Source organism: Protopterus annectens, chromosome 3.part1 (genome assembly GCF_019279795.1).
Source record: "Protopterus annectens isolate FY-2018-M chromosome 3.part1, PAN1.0, whole genome shotgun sequence".
Lineage (NCBI taxonomy): Eukaryota > Metazoa > Chordata > Ceratodontiformes > Protopteridae > Protopterus > Protopterus annectens.
The window spans coordinates 351,895,370-351,914,455 of record NC_056732.1 but is presented as its reverse complement, the minus strand read 5'-3'; the positions used below and the strand labels follow the sequence as shown (position 1 = coordinate 351,914,455).

Here is a 19,086-nt window from a genome sequence, read left to right as displayed (position 1 = left end):
TCTTGTTCCTCAGAAGAGTCTGAGGAAATTGAAACCTGATCAGAGGAAGTGTAGTCCTCCTCCTGTCTTGGCCTTTTATCAGAAGGGGGAAGGGAACCCCTGATTAGGGTAATTAAGTCTTCAGCCATCTTAAGCATCTGTTTCTTAGGCATGGGGCCTTGTACTGGAGACTGCTGTACAGTCTTTTGTTTTTAAAGGAGTTTTCAGCTTTGCATAGGATTTAATAGTGAGTGTGGTCGGATTGAAGACACCTTCTACAATTGAAGGCGTTTCAACTGCACCGGAATCTCCTTCAGGCATGGAGTCAGAAGGGCCTAAAGGTAAAGGTTGTAGAGGCCTAGCAATCTCCGCTTGTGAATTGGATGTCGCCTGGGGTTCTAAATCAGCGGTAGTCAGGGGCTGCGTAGGTGCCTCACTGAAAACCGGAGAACCGGCGACTGGCCTAGCAGAGGCCTCGGAGTCTGGTTTGGGTCTCGGCTGCCTGTCCTTATCTTTGCGTTTTTTATGCATTCCGGTCTTCGGTTGCTCCGACGGCATGGTATAATTAAATTTCCTACCAAAATAATGTCGGGCGAAATCAAACCGATGTTTAATAGTTTGTTTAAACCTAGCACAAAACCGACAACCAGTGACGTCGTGGACTGGGCCTAGGCAAGGAATACAATAAGAATGAAAGTCCTTATGAGGTATTTGTTTCCCACAAGAAATGCAATAGTTAACTTTTTCTGACATCGGACTGAGGCAAGAAAAAGTTCCCCAACGGGGTACTTAGCTTTATTGAAGACTTCGGTCTGAAATTCGATTTGAAAATCTCAGGAGTCGGCCGACTGGGACTTGCGAACTGCTTCTGGCACTGCGCGGCAAGAAAGACTGAAGAAAATGGCGTTGGATGCATCTTATATACCCCTGGCGCACTGATGTCAGGGAAGAAGCGACAGCAACCGACGCCGGACCAAGACTATGGAACTCTGGCAGACTGCGGGACCGCCTAACGGCAGGATAACCCAAGTGTGATGACTGCAGCAGTGCAACACGAACATCGTGACCTGCACAGGAAAGCTTACAGGCTCTAGGGGCATAAGTGAGCCAACCATCTCAAAAAAGTGATGTTAACTTGCTGTAGTCTAGGGTAAGAATACAGCAGAATCAGGAGTTTAGCGAACACCTTTAGAACAGTTTAAAAGAAACACCAAAAAAAGTTAAATTCTCCAAAAACAATTTTAGATTCTGACATTCTTGAAAGGGGAATATAGAAGTATGTACCATAAATGCCCACATTCACTACGAATGCAACATTTAAAATGGAAGGAAACTACAGAAATACTCTGGAAGCATGCAGGATTCAGTTTTAAAGCATTTCCTCCTCCTTTCACGACTATACGCATGTGATGGTGCAGTTCTTTAACATTCAAGTGCACAACTCTCATGCTTCTGTGTTGCAACATAATCATGTTTCAGGAAGTCCAGATGGTTGCCAAATGCTAGTGCCTCTCTTCTAGCCACATCATTTAATTTTTCCTTCCTTTCTCCCTCCATTGTAACTAGACTACAGTTAACTCTCCATTGCAATTCTCGCACTACTATATCTGGTCTGTCACACATTAATTCTAATCTACGGATGAATCTATACAATTCTAATCCAATTCTACTTCAACTGTATTAAGCACCTTGTTTGAACCTTACTGTAAATATTGCATAACATTACTGTGCATACTAGTCTTGTCGTTAATTGTAAACAACTGTTATAGAATTTCTTTACAATCTTTTTATTTTTTGCTTAAAAAGGTACATCTCTCATTTCCTACCAGGGCTGACACTGTAATTGGACATTTCTAATCAGTCCATTAAATTGGCTAGCAAACTTACGATAAAAATTGCAGCACTACAAGCAATTAACAGTTTCAAGTGTGTTCACAGACAGGCTTTTTTTCCAGGTCAGTCACTGCCATCCAGTTGGTACTTCCTAATTAATAATGTTGTTATTTACAGAAGAAAAATGAGAGTTTCAATTAATCTGTAGGACTTTTTTTGGGGGACTTCACTGAAGAGTCAAAAACATGAATGCCATCCTACACTGCTTAATACATAAACAAAATTTGCAATATAGTTACAATGCACAAAATTCATCCAGTCATATTTTTATAGAATATAAAGAAAAGTAAGATTGATTTTCTTGTTAAAATGCACACATTATCTCTTTCTAGTAGTCTAAACTGCAGTACTGCTGAATAGACAAAATATATACACCATCAGCCAAAATACAGGCACGTACCTGTGCACCTTGATCTTGAAGCTGCTTGCAAGCTTCTGGAAAAACATCATGTGCAACGACAGGATATCCATTTTTCAACAGATTCTGTGCCATTGGATTTCCCATGTTGCCAAGACCAACAAAGCCAATTGGTGTCTTGGAGGCCATTGCCCTAGAACATACTAGCAGAAACATTTACAAATAGTAAGAAAGTATACATGTGCTTATCTGTTTAAATTCTGTTTGTAACCCATACAAAGCTCTTTTGCTAACAATCCAAAAAAAATTCCACCCCAAAATATAGAAACAATATAGCAAACATTCAGTAACAGTTAAAAAATAAAGTAATATTTTTAAAAAGTTAAGTAAATATTAAGCAACAAAATGGTAAATTAGTGCTATAAAAAAGCTTAACATTTTTTGCAAGAGCCTTTATCAGACTAAATAATAACAAATGGGCATCAGTGTTAAAAAGTATACAGCTGTGCAAAACGCCTATTACTATCAATGGTAACTGCTCAAGTGAACCACAATACTTCCTTATATGAACAAATGGGCAAATCTAGCCGTATTTTAGGTTACAGTAATGGGTTGTACTTATTTTCTGCTTCTTACACACATTCTTACAACACCCTGATATGTGCTACAAAAGTTGCTATATTCTGGGATGTATAAGTTAAAGTATTACTTTGGTGTATAAATATAGGACATGTATATTTTGCTTAACTTAATGTTTATGTGGTTTCATTTCCCCACATCTGTACCTCTGCAAAATCAGATGGGGAGAGAGAGTCTTAGAAAAGCCATCTCAAAATGCAAAGACAGAACAAACTGGGCAACCAGCAAGGAATCACTAATACAGCTGTTCCTCAGGAATGTTACATCCATATAAATCCCTACGGGAATGAAAAATATTTAAAAGTGTGAGACACAGTGCATGAAGTAAATCCTGACAGATATCAGTTACCAAAGAAAGCATGAAAAGCCATTTAAAAGAAACTACAGCAAACAAGAGACAGGTTAACTGTAAGAATGCAGAGAATATAAAAATGACTTCCAGGCATCTAACACCAACTATAGACAGGTATACGAAATGTAAAACAAAATAAAGGGGAACTTCAGTAAGCCAGTGAAGTAGTCTTCATAAAACTATCCCATCCAGCAAAACACAGTAAAGCTGGCCCACTGGCATACAAGGATAAAGTCCCGATTGCGGCTCTGATGAACAAGGATTTAACAAGTAGACTAGGCATTGGAAGATCCAGTCACAGGTAGTTACTAGGCTACTGATCCTCCAAGATCTTTTGAATTCTAGCACTACCTTAACACGGAGATTTTAGCCCTTGTAATTTAAGTACAAATAACACAAACCCAGGCAGAATATTTACATGTTGTAAAGGTGTTAAACCAGTGGTGAATTTGTTGTTTCCCATCCATTTGTCCAGACTATTTCTGAACAGAGTAAGGGAAGTACCTTGGATTTAGGTTGACAGGAAGAGGATTTCAACCTAGTGGCTTTCTTTGTGACACGTGACTATCCCCCCTGCAACAGCTTTTTATATTGTAGAAGAGATGAAGATTTCCTGAATGAGTGTTTATGCCACCATTGGCCTTGATGATGTGCAGTAGATTTGAAAGGACAGGATCTGTTGAGGCTCTGTATGCGAGACAAAGATCACCCTTCAATAGCCTGTATGATGCAGGGAATGGAGCAAGGCTTTGAAATGGTCAGTGTGTAATTTTTATGATTTAGGGCCTTTATTTTCTTAGTGAGAAAGCACTGTGGCTATTCAAGTTGTGTTAAATGCTTGGATGGATACGTACCAATAGGGCACTATACTTAATGATCAGCCTAAGTGCCAAATACAATGGAATTATGACACCCCTGGACTTGAGCTTCATACCCTTACTAATAAGCTGTGCACTGAAAATAGGACCTTCATTCTATAAGGGGGATACATATAGTGTCTGAAGAACAATTTGTTGTCCACATACTCCCCAAGTACTGGGCTGATTTTCATGGCTATATTGTCAAATCTGACAGTTACAGGGACATCACTCTTGCCGAAGAAGACTACTATACAGGTAGGAATGCATAACGGGAGCTCTAATTCACCAATCATGGTGACGGAAAAGCTGCTTGATTTGCTGCACTAGTGACTCCTGATTGAGACTGACAGAATGCTGAAGATCAACTGCATGCAAACAGAATGCATTTCAAAGCTTCTCAATGTAACAGGAATTATGTGAATGTCTGTAAGGAGCATGCGTATACATCATGAACACGTCAGAAGGGACCCAGCACTGCAGGCCCCCACTACGGTAATAGCAGATTATGCATAGCAGCAAAATGGGCATAGGATAAAGCAGAACCTCCTGAAACTCCCTAGATGACAGCCCAGAAGAGAAAAGTAGATGGTCTGCAGCCAGAATTGAGAAACAAATGCACACAACAACATAAGTAGCAATGTTAAAGATCACAGCTGGAGAACATCCCTTTTCACCACTGCAGATAGTGTCAATACTGCAGTGATGCACTTCACATCCATTTCCTTATATTGTTCCCTATTTATTTACTACATCCTTCGTAACCAAACCTTTCCCCCATCGTGACATCTGATGACCTTTGTGAATGGTAACATTAAGGTATGGTTAGCATAGGGATGCGTGCATACAGACTTTAATGGATGTACTTCTGTTGCACTTGCAAGGTGTCTTTAAAGTATATGGACACATCTCGCGCTAATCACACTCTGATGTCACCAGGGATTCTACACATTTTTGGACACAGCTTATTAAAAATGTTACAACTATATTAGAAGTATCAGGGTGGAAAATGAACGTGGCACTTTAAAGCCTAATTTATATGTGCATAGAGGCATGTGGTAGTAAAGCATTGTCTCACACACTAATCATTCCACTTTCCAAACTATACATTTTAGCGCAATCTGATAGTAATCTCCCAATTCCCTTCAAGCATACATTCGCCATTTTAATATACACATAACCAGGATGGTTTCCTCATTCAGATAAAAATGACCTCTACAAACATAACATCGTTAGGCAGCACTAGACTTTAGAAGCTCAGTGACTGCACAATTGATTGTGTGTGTGTGTGTGTATATATATATATATATATATATATATATATATATATATATATATATATATATACACACACACACACACACACATACATATATATATATATATATATATATATACATACACACACATACATACATGTATATAGACACACACACACACACACACACACACACACACACACACACACACACACACACACACACACACACACACACACACACACACACACACACACACACACACACACACAAACACTCCTAGGCAGAGTCTAAAAAAAGTCCATGGAGATCAGTACTGTACCTTGGAAAACATGTACACTAAAGCTATATGACTACAGCTGGAGGAAGGAGCGACTTGGAGCTAAGAATTATTCTTTCCTTGCCCTAGTATATGATCTACCTTCATGGTCAAATCAGTCCAGCTAAGCGAATCTCTCCAAAACCCTCCAACTTTCCTGGGTGATCCAGTCTAGCCAAACATTACCACATGAATGCTCACAACATATGCAATCAAGTTAATTAAATTTTATGGACCACTAACAATATGTAAACCATATCTTCTAGCTGCAACAGATGCCTGGTTCAAACCACATCACAGGGATATAGATATACAACACACACAGTGTACGGTTAGTATCTTTCATAGAACAGATATACACTGCTGCCACGATCCTCACCAACTATACAATGCCTACCAAACAGATGCTCTTCCAGCAAGTTTTATTCTGAACACATATTACACACGTGCGCGCACACATACTTCTACATAGACACAGCTGTGGAAACCTACATAGACATAGCTGTGGAAACCTTCACCTGGTTATCACTAACGGAGAATGAATACCAAATTTATGAATCAACTAGCTCCGCTGACATTTACTAGCCCAGCAGTCCTATCATTTTGTAATGGAATATTTGTCAGTTAAGAAACAAGGAACACTGACCCTTCACCGAAAAACACCAACATACCACTCTGTCAAAACACCTTACAGTTACATTTATACACCCTACACAGTTAAGTCAAAATATAGTACAGAAGTCATGCTTAGCAAACTGAAAACCAAATCCACAACTGAGAAAAAAAAAACATTACCCAGCAAGTCTATTCAGCCCACCCAAACACATTACACTCCGCTCCACACCTACTGAAATAACCAACACATTTCGTAAACATTATCAGTGTGATACATACATTTTCCACTTTAACGTTTGTAAATTACTCCATTAATCTTGAGTAAATATTCACTATTCACTAAAGTAAACCCAGCATCAGCACTTTATTTTTGGCTATCCTGCAGTAGACAATCTGCCTCCACGGACCCATCTGAGGGAATGGTTTCCGAGTGTCGAATACTTTGAGTATCCAGAGGCCTAACTGGCTCAACGTGGGAATCGGCAGCGGCCTGTGGCTCTGAGGTAGCGGGCGTTAGGGGCTCCAAAAGCACCTCACTGAGAACCGGCGACTGGCTTAGCTGAAGCCTCATCAGTTTTGGACCTCGGATGCCTGTCCTTTTCCTTTTCCTTGCGCTTTTTATAAGCCATGAGTGCCTGTAACTCTGAGACTCTTCTAGCGGAGGTTATTGCTGGGAGCAGAGTGGTTTTCCAGGATAAGAATTTTATGTCAGCTGCAGAGGCTGGCTAAAACGGAGGCAGTGTGAGTTTTTCCAAGACATAGTTGAGGTCCCATGCAGGTATTGGTGCTTTCCTTGGAGGTCTTATGTTTTTGGCCTCTCTGAGGTACTGCCTCAGTAATGGATGAGAAAAAACAGGTGGTTTTGTATTGTAATGAGCTGAATTCCAAAGTCTTGGTCCGGTGTCAGTTGCTGTCGCCTCTTCCCTGACGTCCGTGCGCCAGGGGTATAAAAGATGCAGCCAACGCCATTTTCTTCAGTTTTTCTTGCCCCAGATGTCAGGTGCCACCAAATGGGTAGGCTAAAAATTTATGGCAAAAAGTATGCATGCAATAACAAACATTTCCTTCATCTACAAGCAAATATACCAAATAGGTTGTATAGGATAGAGAAGTACAGATAAGTCCCAGCAAAGAAAAGGGGGATGGTGGGTGGGTAACCTGGACTGCAACAGTGAATACACTCTAACATCTACATTTATGATAGGTACACAACTGTACTATGTTCATAGTGTTTCACTGTTGCAGTCATTACAATTGGGTTGAAACCCAAAGCTAAGGTTGGGAGGCTGGTGTTAAATAGGGTTAGGAGAGGCTATCAGGACCTGTAGAACTGCAGTGGCAAAGCCTGCCCTGGATTTTGAGTAGAGAGGTAAGTGGTAGTGTTTTGTAAATGTATGCACTGAACTCCAAGTTGCAGCCTCTAAGATGTCTTTGATTGGTACTCCTCTCAGGAAGGCTGCTGAAGTGGCTGCTGCTCTGGTTGAATGTGGCCTAATACTCTTAGGCACTAATTTGCCATGCTGAGAATAGCAGAAACGAATGCAGTGGCCTATCCACTTTGAAATAGTCTGTTTTGAGATAGGCTTTCCTTGTGATCCTGCAGCATATGACACTAGAAGTTGCTCAGACTTTCTGAAAGCATTAGTTCTGCCTAAGTAGAAGCATAGCTGTCTGTGTATGTCCAAAGAATGCCCTTATTCTGTGGGCTTGGATAAATAGTAGGCAAATTAATGGTTTGGTTAAGGGCCACACTGGACACTACTTTAGGCATAAATGTCGGGTTAGTCCTCGGAGAAACCCTGTCTGGATGGAAAATGATAAAAGGTTCCACAGCCATGAGAGCCTGCAACTGAGACTCGTCTTGCAGAGATTATTGCTAGGAGCAGAGCTGTTTTCCAAGATCAGAACTTTATGTCAGCTGCATTGGCTGGCTCAAAGGGCGGTAGTGTGAGTTTCTCCAAGACATAATGAGGTCCCATGCAGTTATTGGTGCTCTCCTTGGAGGACTGATGTTTTTGGCCCCTCTGAGGTACTGCCTTAGCAATGGATGAGAAAAAAAATAGGTGGTTCCGTATTGTAATCAGCTGAAATGGCAGAGGCATGGATTTTAATTGATGAGAAGGATAGGCCTTTGTCCAGCATCTTAGTTAGGTATTGTAAAATCTGAGGAATATTTGGTGCAAGCTTGTCAATTCCTTGTGCCTGGTTCCAAGCACAGAATCTTTTCCATTTTTCTGCATAAGACTTTCTGGTACTTGGCCTGCTGGCCTCCAAAATAACATCCATCGCTGCTTTAGAGGGAGGTGTGTTCTGAATGGCTACATTATGCGCCATGCTGCCAGATTTAGGGTCCTGAGTTGACTGTGCAGGATCTGATTGTTTCATTGGGTCAGTAAGTGAGGAATTAGAGGCAATGTCCAGGATGGGCCGTGAGACAAGGTCTTTAGGATTGGGTACCAGTGCTGGCGGGGCCAATCTGGGGCAATCAGAATCATTTTTGTCTTCTCTTGTCTGACCTTTAGGAGTACCTTGGGGAGGAGAGGCAGAGGAGGAAAGGCATATACTGTTAGGTTTTTCCAGCTGGATGATAGAGCATCCACTTTCCATGCTTGCTTGTGTTAAGTCCTTGTGCAGAATCTCTGTAGTTGGCAATTGTGAGGGGAGGCAAAAAGATCTATGTCTGGGCAACCCCATTTCTTTGTTATCATGTTGAAGACTTGTGGATCCAGTTTCCACTCGTGGGGATCCGTAATGTTTCTGCTTAGTTTGTCTGCCAGAGTATTTTTCTTTCCTGGCAGGAATTGTGCTTGCAGATGTACTTGATAAGTCAATGCTGTGTCCCACAAAGTCATGGCTCGTCTGCAGAGGGGGTAGGAATGTGTGCCTCCCTGCTTGTTTATGTACCACATGACTGTAGTATTGTCCGTCCTTATCAGTAGCTGTCCTATATGAAGAAGGTCCTTGAAAGCTGTCAGGGCATTCTGAACATCTAGCATCTCTTTTTGATTGATATGAAGATGCATTTGGCTTGAGGGCCATGTGCCCTGAATACATTTTCCTGCCATGTGGACCTCCCAGGCATAATCTGAATCATCTGTTGTTATTGACAGCCTAGCTGTGGGTAGGTTGAATGGCTGTCCTTTGTTGAGGTGACAGGACTGTGCCCACCATCGAAACTCCTGTTGAAGGCAAGGAATGAGGGTAATCAATGTTTCCAGGCTGCGGCAATGTCGAGTCCAAACACTTTTTAGATACCATTGTAGTTTCCTCATATGCAGTCTAGCATATGGTATTAGCAGAATTCCATGAAGCCCAAAGCCTGCAGAATTTTTCTTGCAGATAACTGGGTCTTGTTGCCATGCTTTTGAAGTAAGAAGTCAGTTGCCTTTGTCTGGCGTGAGATAAGCCATCTGGGCAGTTGTATTTAAGCTTGCACCCAGGAATATTATCTCTTGGGAGGGTACTAGTTTTGATTTCTTTTCGTTTACAGTGTACCCTAGGCAACTCGGTAATCTTTTTACAAACGCCAGGTGTTCTAGTAGAATGTCCTTGTTCTCTACTTGAAGGCAATCGCCCAAGTAAGGATATATTTGAATTCCTCTTTGTCTGCAATATGCAATTACTGGTGCCAGGCATTTTGTGAAGACCCTGGGTGCAGTAGATAAGCCAAAGGGCAGTGCAGAGAATTGGTAGTGCGTTGAGCCAGCTATGAATCTGAGGTATCTTCTGCAAGATTGTCTGATTGGTACATGCAGGTATGCCTCTTTTAGGTCCAAAGTTACAAGCCCAGCATGGGAAGAAGCTGCTGCAAAGTCAACATTATGAATTTTGGGACGTCCAGAAATGTATTTTGAAGAGACAGGCCCAGTATTGGTCTCCAGGCTTTGTCCTTTCTGGGTACCAAGAAAAGTCTCGAGTAAAATCCTTGTCCCTGCTCTTGCTGTGGTACTCGCTGAATGGCATTCATGTCCATGAGGGATGAAACTTGTTTTTGTGCCTCTGCCCATTGATTGTGTGGCAGGTCTGGCATACCTTTTGCCCCTGGCAGGGTGTGAAAGTGGACCCTGTAGCCCTAGGACACTATATTCAAGACCCATTTGTCCTGGGTGATCATGTGCCAGTTTTGAGAAAAAAGTGTTAGGGCTGCCAAAAGATAAGTGCTTGGTGCTGGCAGAGGAAAGTCATTGGGACGGTTTCCTGTATGGCTGTAATTTGTCTTCTCCGCTTTTGGAGGTAGAAGCGCCCCACTGTTTAGGCCTGTATGAGCCCTGGGGCTGGGATCTGCCTCTAGGGCATCTGTATCTGCCTCTGTGGTCTGTCCGACACTGGAAAGGACCAATTCTTTGTAGGCCAGCTCCTGCTGAATCTGGGTGGCTGTACCTGTAAGAAATCCTTTACTGTTTGCATAGATTTTGCCTTGTCCTCCATTCTCTTCAACACCTCCTCTGCTTTGACACGAAATAAAGTATCATGCTGTAGTGGAGCATCTAGTAATTTTGCCTTAACATGATCAGGTAGAGGCTGTTCCTTTAACCAAGCATGCCTCCTAATGACAGAACCCATAACTGTGGCCCTGCAAGAGGCCTCTAGAGAATCAAAACCACATTGCAATGTATGCTTTCCCACTTGTTCAGTAGCATGAAATAAATCCTGCATTTCCTTATTTTCTGCACAATCAGAATTTGACAACATTTTCTGTTTTAGCAGTGACATTAAGTATTGCTGATATTTAAGCATATGAAATTAACAATTTAAAGCCCTCACAGCCAAAACAGCAGAAGTGTAAACTTTTTTCCTCTATCTGTCTAGCACCCTAGAATCCCTGTCAGAGGGGATAGGGTTTTTTGCAGTAGAAGCCTTGACCCCTTTGGGACCCTGAGAAATAGTTTCTGGATCAGCAGCAGGGTTTTTATAAAGAAATTTATGAGAGTCTGGAACCCTGTAGTATCTGTCTGGTTTTACAGGGGCAGGGGGTAAAGAGTCAGGAGAAAGGCCAGACTCTGAAAATACATCATCTACAATGTCTAACACAGGGGGAATAGCAAGAGGCCTGTGCTGAGGCAGTAAAAGAAAATCTCTAAGCCTTTTCTTTGATTCTGAGTAGTCTTGGCTCTCCCAGTGGAAGTGTTCCCTCATGGTATGCAGGGTTTCCCCAAAAGAAACATCCTCAGGAGGAGAGGCTGAAGGAATAGATTCTTCAGCATCAGAATCCTCATAGGGAGGAAGAGAATATTCCTGCTCAGAAGGGGAGTCAGAGGAAATGAAAACCTGATCTGAAGATTCAAATTCTGTCTCTTGCCTAGGCCTCTTATCAGGAGGGGGATGGGAACCCCTGATCAAGATAATTAGGTTTTCGGCCATTTTGAGCATCTGTTTTTTGGGCATGGAAGTCTGCCAGGAGAATGCTGTACTTGTTTCTTTGTCTTTAGAGCTGCTTTAGTCTTTGCTTTGAAAGCTGAGGAAGGCTTTACATATAACTGTGTAGGTCTGAAAACACCCTCAGAAGCTGATGCCTGCTCAGCGAATCCGGACCCATCTGAGGGAATGGTTTCCGAGTGTCCAATACCTTGAGTATCCAGAGGCCGAACTGGCTCCACGTGGGAATCGGCAGCAGCCTGTGGCTTTGAGGTAGCGGGCGTCAGGGGCTGCGAAAGCACCTCACTGAGAACCGGTGACTGGCTTAGCGGAAGCCTCGTCATCTGTTTTGGACCTCGGATGCCTGTCCCTTTTCCTTTTCCTTGCGCTTTTTATAAACTCCGGTCGTCGGTTGTTTCGACAGCATTATATAATTGAATCTTCAGCCAAAGTAATGAAAGGCAAAATCGTACAGACGCTTAACAGTGCGTTGGTTAAATCTAACGCAAAACCTACAGCTAGCAAAGCTGTGATCAGGGCCTAGGCAAGGAATACAGTAAGAGTGAAAATCCTTATGAGGTATTTGCTTCCCACAAGAAATACAATTGTTAATTTTTTCTGACATTGGTCTGGAGCAAGAAAAAAGTTTTCTCAATGGGGTACTTAGCTTTAATGAAGACTTCGGATCTGAAATTAGATTCTGAAAATCTCAGGAGTCGGCCGACCGGCACTTGCAAACTGCTTTTGCTTCAGGCACTGCGGGGCAAGAAAGACTGAAGAAAATGGCGTCGGCTGCATCCTTTATACCCTGGCGCACTGACGTCAGGGAAGAGGCGACAGCAACCGACGCCGGACCAAGACTTTGGAATTCAGGCAGACTGTGGGTAGCCTGCCAGCAGGATAACCCAAGTGTAATGACTGCAACAGTAAAACATGATGAACATCCCTCATTTCCTTACTAAAAAGACAACACTTCTATACCATTTAACAGCTACAGATCTGTTACTATATGCTCCTCACTATCAGACATGCTATAACATTACCTTCATAATATACAACACTATCTTCACAGCATTCAACTAATAACCACCTTGCGTCAAATACCCTGTTAGAGACTATCAAACTTGGCTTAGAAATTAATCATGGAACCTATACAGACTTACCAGACTTCACAAAACATGTCTATACCAAACTTGTCCAAAGAAAATGGGTATGTTTACTTTTGCAAAAGTTTTCAAAGGCAAACAGTGATGACATAACATCTTCCTCTTCCCTCTCCCACCTAAAACAGTATAACATAATAAATTTTAGAGTGGATCAAAAGTCTCTATCCACTGGAATGCTGTAGGAGCTGTCAAAACCCATCCTATCAGAGGCATCAACAGGCTCAATGTTTGGATTATTCTCATCTATAAGCAATACAGCAATATGGTGTTTGTGTGCAAAACTAATGCAAGGTCATCGGCCAGAATTATTAAAGATGTCAAACTGATTGCCATAGCATAAGTGAGGCTAACAGGAGAATGCCAACTTCTAGGGGCACTGAATGCTTTAAAAAAGTTGACAGCTTAAAAGTTCACTCAAAACCAGTCAGAAAATAAAATATGGAGGAAAAGATACATCACCCAGTGTCTTTCTCTCTCTGCTCTTTTCAACATGCAGTGGAAGCCTACACCAATCTGACATGGTCTTCCTTCAACTTGGACAACTGGGGAATACCCTTAATTTACACCAGAACTGGCAGACGTCATATTCCTTGAAAAGGTGGTAAAGCCTGAGTGTGGTTATTTAGCAAAAAACACATGGCCACTGAACAAAATGCCTTGCATATTCTATGATAATTGCAATCATGTAATAGACAATTTCTATGCTGCCTAAATAGCCAGCTTTTTAAACGGTAATCGGGGGGTGCAGATACAGTTTTTTTTTTTTTTAATCATAAATCACTTAGAAGCAGTGGGGTACTGAATGGGTGCACTGCTTTTTAAAGCTCTGCCCCAATCAAATGTAAAGAAGCTATAAATCAAGAGCCTGTTTTGGTTTAAATTGCTGGCTTCCATCTATCAAAAAAACAAAATTATGGATTTCACCCATGATGTCAAATCATCAGATGTAATGCCACACTTCAAAATATCACAACAATAAAGTGCAAAACAGTTAGTAATACCAAACAATTAAGGTTAAGATAATGGAATTATAACTCAAATTAACAACATACTCTCAAGGCAAATCAAAAGTATGTTATGCTGCACAAAGCAAAATACGACTTAACGCTCAAGTTACAACTGTCTAGGTTCATTCACTCCCTAGCCTGGTGCCTGCCTTCACTAATATAGGATGCAACAGACCACACAGCTACATTTGCAAAGCACCACAAATATCACTTGAGCATCACTGAAAAACTACAGTGGCTTGAATTTATACCTCAAAACAACTCTAATCAGCTAACTCATGTACAACACTAAGAGATACCTAGTCATACGGTCAAAGCATCATCATGGCATCTCCAATTCCCTTAGTTTGAGAACTAGGAGATAAAATTACCAAACAGAAGACTTATTTTCTCTATAGCTGAAATCACAAAGAAAACATTTCATTAAAACATGGGACTAACTGTAAAGGGCAAATCACATGAATCCCTCACTGCCTCTAGAACTTCTATTACTTTTACTGGTTGACTTGCCAAGCTTAGGATCTTTGTCCTTCCAAGATTTACGGTCATAACCCAATGCTTATATCTTCCATTTCCCATTCTTCATGACTATTTTTTCAGACTGTAGGAAATGTTTATTCCATAATCTAAGGCAATGAGCAGTGCTTCGAACACTTTCGCATCATTGATGTTTGTTTTCAGTATTAGATGACCTGATCTGCTGTTAGCACTCCTAATGCAGCACTCCAGGCGTAAACATAGACAAACACCTCACAGGTCAGGCAGGGGTCACCCTCTAAGAAACTTATAGGGTGCAGTATACAATGACATATTAACAAGCACGCTTTCTATCAATTTGCCACTTATCTATATAGTCCCATAACCACACTGCTCAAGTCTCTACAAGGCTGCTACACTCATGCGGTTACTACTGTAAAATGTTAATCACTAAATTTTCTTAGGCAATATGTATGAAGATAACACAGTTTAACAACCAAATGTATGCTATTGGTGAAACCTTTCTTTTTGATTAAAGAATACACAAAGGATTATACCAAGTTTCTTTCTGCAATGTTATTTTATATTGAACTGCAAAGAAAGTGGAAGTTCTGTATTGTTCTATTATTCTTACGAGTTTTCACCTTAACCTCTGCTGAAAAGGGCCTCTGTCAAATTGGATTGTCCCTGTGGACAGATATGAGAAATGCATGAATAAGTGTTTGTCCCATAATGTCAATAGCCTATGTGTCAGCCATTAGGTAAATTATGCATGTGTTGTTGACAGGCTGCTTTTTAGAACAGCAGTTTAAAAAGACTGATATTTTGACTGCTGTGCTTTCACAGAAGAGGTAGCAAACTGGTGTTAAGAAAGGCTTTTGCATGGAGGAGCAAGCCCCCCCGACCCCCTTAGGAGACATGTATAATCACACCAGAGTTAATTATAGATGCCAAGTTCAAGCTCTTCCTAACATGGGTAAAGAGGAACAGTCCATAGGACTGTCCTCCTTCACCTGGGACAGCAGTCTCTGCAATTCACTGTTAACAGTCAATCACTGGGACACTTGATAAGTTCCAGCGCTTCATTCCTGGGACATTAAATAAGAGGAACTCAGCCACCTGCCTTTTGACAAACTACTCCGTGAATAAATAGGCAGCAAAGAACCAATAAACCTCCACTCCTCCAAGCTCCAGCTGGACCACTCTGGTCAACAAAGCTAGCTAGATGGATAGACAAAATAAGATTTTAATTTTCAAATAGGTTAACCAGGGTAGAGCACTAACCTTTAACTGACCATTTTTCATGGCTCAGCCTAGGAAAGAAAGAAAATTCAGAGTAGAAAAATCAGTTGTATCATTACAAACAAGATACTTGAATACCGCTCAACTGTACAGATTTTTGCAGAATATCCAGATTCTTGCCTCATTTTTGATTTGTTTATAAAATTGTAGTTTTCTGGCAAATCATTAAAGACTGAAGTTACAAAAATAATGACAGACATTTGGGTTTCAGACTTCATACCCTTCAGAAAATGCATGCTAATGCAAAACCAGTTATTCTATCAACTTTCCAAGTTTGTAAGAGCAATATTTAAAAATACTCTATTTTGGAGCTTTTGTCCCACTTCGATATATGGTTTTGTCCAAATTTCTTTCTGCAGGAGGTTGAGAGGTATGACTTGAACTAATGATCTATTACTGGCAGTGAAGATGCACATTCCAATTAGAGATCTTTAATGCAGAAACTTTGTAGGACAGAGTGGCACACTTTCTCTCTCTCATAGTACGTGCCCCAGTAAGCATGGGTCTTACAAATGGTACCCCTTGACAAACAAACTTGTTGTAATCTCTGTTTCTTACTACAAACAGAAGTTACATATGTAAATATTGCTGTTTGAATTGTCTGTACTGTTTTCTTTTCTCACTACATACTACTAGCATAACAAATGCTTTTTTTTTTACACTATGTATAATATCATTATTGTTGTTATTTGGTGTTTTGAATTAAGTGGAGCTTTTCTCCCCGGGCCTCTGCTGAAAATGGACCTTGCCCAGTCAGACCATCCCAGTTAACAAATGTAAACTAAACACAAGTTGCATTATTTATACTAATGCAAACTTTTACTGATGCAGTTTAGGACTGGAGGGAAGACAGATAACCAGAGGACAGCAGGCAGGAAGAAGTTGGAAAACAAGAGGGAAAGAGGGGATAGAGTGGGAAGGGGATGGAGTGAAGGATTGTGGTGGATCACTGAGGTATATTAAGTAGGAGAGCAGAGGGTGGCCAAGTGAGAAAAGGAGAGGGAGAAACAGGAATATACTAACAGAAATGGTGTCAACACATTCTGCCTGCTTATAAGTAAAGTAGTAGGGTTGACATTTGGGTAATTATTTACTGAATTGTGTTATTCTGTTTTGGAAGCATGCACAAGGCATTTTTACACTGAAAGTTTACCTGGTGGGGCTCTGAATTTTGTGAATGTTTTGACTTCAAACAGTGAAGGGCAATTCTGGGGGCTTGCAAAGATGGAATTCTGGGGATAAGATAACTTAGGTTGTAGTCTTGTATGCTTGGTCAGATGGATGGGGAGGAGTCTGAACTGAGTAATTTGTAAACAACAGAACCAGGCAAGTAGTTCAGATCTGCAATGAACTGGTAAATCATATAACTTTCATTTTACTACCCTGTAAAGAACACTACTGTGCAATTATTAAAACTAAAAAGAAAGAATTAGCACATGTGGCTGCCTCTGGTATGAATGGTCATCAGATGTGCAGGTTAACTGGGAGAGGGATAGTTTTTTAATTTTTTTTTTATCTTAAAAGTAAACTAATACTAGCTTAGGCATAAAAAGATTAGTTCTCAAAGAAATCCTGTCTGTGTGGAAAATGGGGTAGTGCTGGCTCGCCATAAGAGCTTGCAACTCTGATACACTTCTGGCAGAGGTCAGAGCAATTGGTAAAATTCTTTTCCGTGTTAAGAGTCTCAAGGCATCCAGACTAGCTGGCTCAAATGGAGCAAGTGTTAATTTCTCTAATAAAAAAGTAAGATCCCAAGGAGGGGATACTGTTTTTCCAGAAAGTACAGTTTTGTACCTACCATAAATGTAGATGTTAGAGTGCGCATACAGCTGCAGTCATCACACTTGGGCTATCCTGCCGTCAGGCGGGTCCTCGGTCGGCCGAATTCCAAAGTCTAGGCCCGGCGTCGGTTGTCGTCGCTTCTTCCCTGACGTCAGTGCGGCAGGGGTATAAAAGAGGCAGCCGATGCTATTTTCTTCAGTTTTTCTTGCCCCAGATGTCAGGTGCCCCCAGAAAGGAAGGCAAAACATGATGTCATGCAAACATACATAAGTAGATAAATCAAAACAGTAGTTGCAAGCAAATACACCATAAAGGAATACCCCAAATAGGTTGTATGTTAAAGGTGCTTGTCATAAGCCCTGTCCTAAGAGGGGATGGAGGGAAGGTAACCTGGACTGCAGCTGTATGCGCACTCGAACATCTACATTTATGGAAGGTACAAAACTGTACTATGTTCATCGTGCATACAGCTGCAGTCATCACACTTGGGTAGAATCCCAAAGCTAAGTAAGGGTGGCTGGTACTAAGCGGAATTAGGAGGGGCTAGAATGCCCTGCAGGACTGCTGTGGCAAAGCCCGCTCTAGATTTTGAGTATAGTGGAAGGTGGTAGTGCTTGGAGAAAGTGTGCACTGAACTCCAAGTAGCTGCTTCCAAAATGTCCTTGGTAGGGACCCCCCTGAGGAAAGCTGCTGAGGTAGCTGCAGCCCTGGTGGAGTGGGATCTGATGTATACAGACACTGATTTTCCATGAAATGAATAACAAAAGCGTATGCAGTGGGCTATCCATTTTGAAATAGTCTGTTTGGAAATAGCCTTTCCTTGAGCACCTGTAGCATAGGACACAAAGAGCTGCTCAGATTTTCTGAATGACTTTGTTCTGTCCAAGTAATAACGAAGTTGCCTGTGAATGTCCAAGGAATGTAGTAGCCTCTCTCCTTTGTTCTGTGGGTTTAGATAAAAGGTAGGTAAATTAACAGACTGATTCAAAGCCACACTGGATACTACCTTTGGCATGAAGGTAGGGTTGGTTTATAAGGAAACCCTGTCCTGATGGAAGATGATGAATGGTTGCACAGCCATGAGGGCCTGTAGCTCCGAAACCCTGCGTGCTGAGGTAATAGCCAGAAAGAAGGCTGTTTTCCATGACAAGTATTGTAGCTCTGCTGAAGAAGCCGGCTCAAAAGGAGGCAGTGTCAGCTTCTCCAATACGAAGTTGAGGTCCCAAGCTGGAGCTGGTGGTTTCCGTGGGGGTTTTATATTTTTTGCCCCTCTGAGGAACTGCCTTAATAGAGGATGTGAGAATAAAGGAGGATCCGTATTGTATTGTGCTGAAATGGCTGAAGCGTGGATCTTGATGGAAGAGAAGGAGAGGCCACTGTTTAACATCTCAGTTAGGTACTGTAAAATCTGAGGTATATTTATTACCCAAGGATTCTGACCCTTTGCTTGATTCCAGGAACAAAATCGTTTCCATTTGGCGGAGTAGGTTTTTCTAGTGGAGGGTCTCCTGGCCTCCAAGATGACATCCTGTACCTCCTTAGAGAGGAGAGTTTGTTGGTAAACTAAGGTATTCTCCATGCAGCTAGATTAAGCGTTCTGAGCTGGCTGTGAAGGGTCTTGTAGTTGTGCTGGAACAACAGAAGAGGAACTTGAGGAAGGATCCATGGTGGTGAGTGTGACAGGCTCTTTAGGAGAGGATACCAGTGCTGTCGTGGCCAGTCTGGA

At 41.5% G+C, this 19,086-nt stretch overlaps 1 protein-coding gene across 1 annotated transcript in view; it reads right to left on the bottom strand.

The window, feature by feature from the left end:
• The window catches only part of HIBADH (3-hydroxyisobutyrate dehydrogenase), a 1,358,718-nt gene that overhangs the window by 1,192,768 nt on the left and 146,864 nt on the right, over positions 1-19,086 (bottom strand). The window contains exon 2 of the mRNA XM_044066811.1: positions 2,273-2,433. Within this exon, the coding sequence (XP_043922746.1) occupies positions 2,273-2,433 (161 nt within the window). The remainder of the gene's footprint in view (positions 1-2,272; positions 2,434-19,086) is intronic.